The sequence below is a fragment of the Stegastes partitus genome, unplaced genomic scaffold (genome assembly GCF_000690725.1).
Source record: "Stegastes partitus isolate 25-593 unplaced genomic scaffold, Stegastes_partitus-1.0.2 Scaffold577, whole genome shotgun sequence".
Lineage (NCBI taxonomy): Eukaryota > Metazoa > Chordata > Actinopteri > Pomacentridae > Stegastes > Stegastes partitus.
The window spans coordinates 118,841-124,075 of record NW_007578308.1 but is presented as its reverse complement, the minus strand read 5'-3'; the positions used below and the strand labels follow the sequence as shown (position 1 = coordinate 124,075).

Below are 5,235 nucleotides of genomic sequence, written 5' to 3'. Positions count from 1 at the left end.
CACATCAATACTTTGGAATCTGAGTCTGTGTTTTTGTCATCAGTATGCTGCAGTTTCAAGGTAGAGTTATTTCAGTCTTTCAGTGTGTAAAATACACCTTATGGACCCGTTGACAGGGTAGAAACTGGATTTTCAGCAGACAAAACTAATCCCAGGTTACATTGTTTGGTGTTGTTATCAGTCTAAGATTGTCTGAACCAAACCTTGACGTATTCTCTTTGTTCATTCGACCCCATGAGTTCTGTTGTCAGGCCACCGGCTCGCTCATGTTTACGTCCTGAAGTCTCCTCATGTTTGAGCAGCAAGCGTTTAAAAGGCTCAAACGTTTAAATCGTGTCTTTGTGTTCGCAGTGATCGATCCTCGCATGACCAGGACCTCATTATTTGGTGAGCGCAGATTTTCTTTTGGACATTTCTGTTAATCAGGTTTTAAATATATTCACAATGTGGTGTCAAACAAATGGTGATGATCCCAGTTTCACATCCACGATCCTTCAAGCTCCTCCCCATGCTGACGACTAAACGTGGGCTTTTGTCATCATCACGCTTTTCAAAGTGTTTCCCTTCATGTGTGTTTCCAGTGAGGAAGCCCTTCGACGTCCACGTCCGTGAGGAGGCCTTCCTCCAGTCGCCCGGCTTCCCCGACTCTTCCTACCCTCCCAACGTCTACCTGCAGTGGAGGCTTCGGGCCGATCCGGGCCACCGAGTCCGGCTCAACTTCCACACTCTGATCCTGGAGGACGACTGTCATCAAGACTTCATCAAACTCTACGACTCGCTGGTTCCCATCGAGCAACGGGCGCTGACGGAGTGAGACCCACCTGCTCCACAATCAGAGCTCAGATTTGCTTGTTTTTGACCATAATGTCTTAAAAATAGTAATTTGCACACGTTTCTAATCTGGCCAGAGTCACAATTTGACAAAAAACTGTCGACCCGTCGCTGCTACGTCGCCTCCACACAGCCGACCCATCAGACAGGAAGCTGTGTGGTTTGGTTACGGATGAAGGTCGACGACACAATGATTCTAAAGCTGTCCGGACTCCAAATGGTCTGGCTGCTACGTGTAACTAGTTTTCCCATTTTGATTGAAAATGAGTAAATGGGATTCCAACAAAGAAAAAAAAAAACCAAACTTGTTTTCCACTTTGGTACAATTGATTTTCAATGGACACTGGAAGAACTGACAAACGGGCCAGTTTCCTTGTTTCTTGAGTTGTTGGCCGGCTGTGGCTCAGGTGGTACAGCGGGTTGTCCTCTAATCACAAGGTTGGCGGTTCGATCCCCTCCACAGTCGAAGTGTCCTCGGGCAAGACACTGAACCCGAAGGCAGCACCTTGCATGGCAGCTCTGTTGCCATTGGTGTGTGAATGGGTGAATGAGAAACATTGTGAAGTGCTTTGAGTGCCGCAAAGGTAGATAAGTGCAGACCATTTACCATTTGTTGGTATAAAAGGGAACACTGTTTTGTTGTCATTGGTTTAAGATGGAAAAATGACATTCAGGTTCTACTTTAGTGCCCAGAACATAAATCCCGCCTCCCGACTTTACTGAAGCAGACTCTAACAGACCTCCTGTCCGTCCTCAGGCAGTGTGGATATCCTCACGACTCTCTGTCCTTCTTGTCCTCTGGAAACGTCATGTTGCTGACGTTGGTCACCAGCGAGGACAAGAACTTCCCTGGATTCAGAGCCTTCTACTCCCAGATCCCCGCCACCGAACTCAGTAAGTCCGCTTCTCTGTGGAACAGCAACAAGTTATTTACAGGAAAACATGCAGCGGAACAAATACTTTTGAGTTTCACTGAGTTTTCTCGAAGCTGATTCATTTAAATTAAACTCAAAGTTGTGCAACAACCAAACTCGAACATCGTTTTTCAAGAGTGCAGGTCTGACATAAGTCCCCTTCTTTATATTTGGAGCAAACACTAAATTTAATCTGCAGATATTTGAAAGAACCACTGATCATCTCAGATGTTGATCCATTGCAAACTGAATGTCTCTTGGTTGGACACACGGAGACGTTTGAAGACTTTGGACGTTTCTTTGACATCGTACATTAACAGTAGCTGTGAATCGTCTTCCTCCTTCAGACTGTGGAGGCAAACTGACAGCAGATGAAGGTTCCTTCTCTTCTCCGTTCTTTCCCTCCAACTACCCTCCACGGACCTCATGTGTCTGGAACATCGAGGTGAATCCACGTTACTCCCACATTTCCTTAAACTAACTCGCTCATCTTCTCCATCTCTGTCTTCATCTTCTCTGTCGTCTTCTTCCTCATCGTCTTTCCAGCTTGTTTTTTCCATCATCTTGTTCGCTGTTGTCTTCTTCTTGACTCATCTTTGTCTTCATCATCTTGATCTTTGGCTTGTTACCCTTCTGGGAGCATTTTTAGCAAAGTGTGTTCACAACTCAGCTCCAATCATCAGTCTTTGATGACAAAGTTATTCAGAGCTTGTTTCACTCCGTTTGGTTTTTCAGTTCAGTTGTGTTTCATCGTTTTCTCACCTTCGTTGTTTTTCCCTTTCAGGCCTCGAAGGACAAGTTCGTAAAGGTTCAGTTCAACAAGTTCTCTTTGGGGAACCAGAGCAGCCAGTGTCCCAACGACTACGTGGACGTCAACGGTCAGAGGTCAGTTTGTTCCTCCGTCATTACTTGAAAGTCGTCTGTGGTTGTTGTGGGTTTACAGGACGAGTGTCTCGCCTCCAAACGTCTTCAAATGAGAGAAGAACCGAGTCCGATTTTTATTTAAGTGGTTTGTATCTGATGACGATCGCACTGACTTGGAGGTAACTGACTTGGAGTGCTGAGATTTGCACACAAGCGTGGTGACTTTGCCTGCTGTGACTCGTAGGTCATATGACTCGCACAAAGACAAGACTTGCATCAGTGACATGAACGTATTCTTTATGACTTGTGCTGGAAGAAATTATTGTTTTGCAAATCACAGGTGAGTGTTGGCTATAAAGTTCCAGTTCAAGACCAACTAGTCCCAAATCAAAACTGTTACTTTCAGGACCAACTAACGAGTCTCCAGTAATGATCCAGTTCCATCTCAACACCAACAAATCCCAGGTCGAAACCAAAACGTCCAACGTAAAGACAAACAAGTTTGTTCTTAAGACCAACGAGTCCAGACCAGTAAGTCCCCAGTAAAGACTAACAAGTTTCATCTTTAACCCTTACCCAACAACTTCTGAGTCAAGACCAATAAGTTCTGAGTCGGGACCTCCAAGATTCAAGTCAGGACCAACTAACAAGTCATGAATCAAGACAAGTCCCCAGTAAAGACTAAACTCTAAGTCAAAACCAACAAACAAATCCTCAATCAAGACCAGCAAGTCACCAATACTGAACACCAAGTTCCATCTTTGAAAAAACACGTCCCAATACAAGACCAGTAAGTCTCAAGCCGAGGCCAAGAGTTCCCTGGCAAGACCATCAAGTTCTGTCTCAGGCCAACAAGTCCAAATTTCAGACCAACAAGTCTGACCAACCAGTGAACCCCTAGTCAGGCCCAACGAGTCTTCAGCCGTGACCATTGTGTTCCGAGTCAAGACCGTCACGTTCCATCTCAAGTCCAACATGTCCGGATTCAACAGGATCAAGTCTGAGTTGGGACCAACCAGTAGGTGCCCTGTCACGACCAAAGAGTCCCAAGTTAAAACCAAAGAGTCCCAAGTCAAGACCAAAATATTGCCATCAAAAAGAACTCACTTGTGACCTTAACATTGTGATTTCTCTCCTACCGACAGAATCTTAAGGTCGAGGTCAATGTTCTGGAGAACCCGAAGACTTTGGTTTTTAAGGGTTTCTCTTGAATCTGCTCTTATTGTCTTGTATTGATCTAACAGCGCCACCTATCTGTCGCTTTGTGTTGCAGATTGTGTGGCAGAAAGTCAGAAAGCACAGTGATCACCAGCAAAAGCAACAAGATGACCATCAGGTTTAACTCGGACTCGTCCTACGTCAGCCAGGGCTTCAGCGCCGAGTACGAAGCCTTTGTCCCGACCAACCGTAAGAGCCTCGTTGTTTGTTTTTAGCAAGCCACTGGTTTTCACATAGATTTCACATTAGATTTGATTGACGAAGGCGTGTCGTTGTCGATCAGCTTGTCCGGGAAGGTTCCAGTGCAGCAGCAACCTGTGCATCAACAAGACTCTGCAGTGCGACGGCTGGAGCGACTGCGGGGACGACAGCGACGAGCTCAACTGCAGTGAGTCCCGGTGATCAAAGGGAATGTGGGGAAACCAGCCTTCACTGAATGTGGATTCAACGGGTTTTTCTTTGTGCTCAGAGTGCGAGGCGTCGCAGATGAAATGTAAAAACGGCCGCTGTAAGCCGAAGTTGTGGGAATGTGACGGGAAAGATGACTGCGGGGACAACTCTGACGAAGAAGACTGCGGTGGGTCCAGCTGAATAAATACAAATAAACTGAAACACATCTGCTGCTAAACCGGTTCAGGTGCTGAAACGTCTGAGCTCTGGAGTGAAACCATCTGAACAAAACAGGCCTCCTCATTAGTTTGGGGTTGTTTTCGTGGTTTAATATCGCAGCTGTTGTACCTGTTTGCACCAGCGGGTGGAGCCTCTTACTGTCTCTGTGGTAACCTGACAAAGCACAGAGCTTGTATGACATCTAGTCTTTAAACTAGGACGGTGATGTTACCTTCTGCTGGAGCAGGTCAGGTGTTCACGTCCCGGTTTGACAGCAGATGTAAACAGAGACTCTGGTACAGGACTGTGCCAATCCGGTTCTGAGGATCTGGGTGGGTCGTCCTGACTTCCTGCCAGACTTGAAGGCAGTAAAGAATGTGTGAACGTAAGAAGCTGTCTCCTACATAAAGATGCTTCTTCTCTCTGCAGTGAGATGCAGAGGAGGAGAGTTCTCCTGCAGAAACAGACGCTGTGTCCCGGAGAAGCTGGTGTGCAACGGAAAGGATGATTGTGGCGACGGGTCCGATGAGTCCAAATGTGAAAAATGTGAGAACTCGTTTTCCATTTCATCTCAAAGGGAAAGGGCCGTAGCAGAGGGCCGAACCGGGCCGGGAGAGGGGACGGGGATGGTTGTGGGTCCGGTACTGATGCTGTCTGTCGTGTTGTGCAGCTCTGGTGCTGCAGCAGTGTTCTGAGTTCACCTTCCGCTGCAGCGACGGGCGCTGCATCAGCAAACTGAACCCCGAGTGTGACGGAGACCCAGACTGTGAGGACGGATCGGACGAAGCCGACTGTCGTA

The 5,235-nt window shown here is 46.9% G+C and overlaps 1 protein-coding gene across 1 annotated transcript in view; it reads left to right on the top strand.

The window, feature by feature from the left end:
- Positions 1 to 5,235, top strand: part of LOC103362486 (suppressor of tumorigenicity 14 protein homolog) — a 26,280-nt gene that overhangs the window by 14,781 nt on the left and 6,264 nt on the right. The window contains exons 6-15 of the mRNA XM_008288853.1: positions 352 to 387; positions 582 to 810; positions 1,589 to 1,725; positions 2,093 to 2,190; positions 2,530 to 2,630; positions 3,883 to 4,016; positions 4,111 to 4,215; positions 4,297 to 4,404; positions 4,866 to 4,982; positions 5,107 to 5,232. Of these exons, the coding sequence (XP_008287075.1) occupies positions 352 to 387; positions 582 to 810; positions 1,589 to 1,725; positions 2,093 to 2,190; positions 2,530 to 2,630; positions 3,883 to 4,016; positions 4,111 to 4,215; positions 4,297 to 4,404; positions 4,866 to 4,982; positions 5,107 to 5,232 (1,191 nt within the window). The remainder of the gene's footprint in view (positions 1 to 351; positions 388 to 581; positions 811 to 1,588; positions 1,726 to 2,092; positions 2,191 to 2,529; positions 2,631 to 3,882; positions 4,017 to 4,110; positions 4,216 to 4,296; positions 4,405 to 4,865; positions 4,983 to 5,106; positions 5,233 to 5,235) is intronic.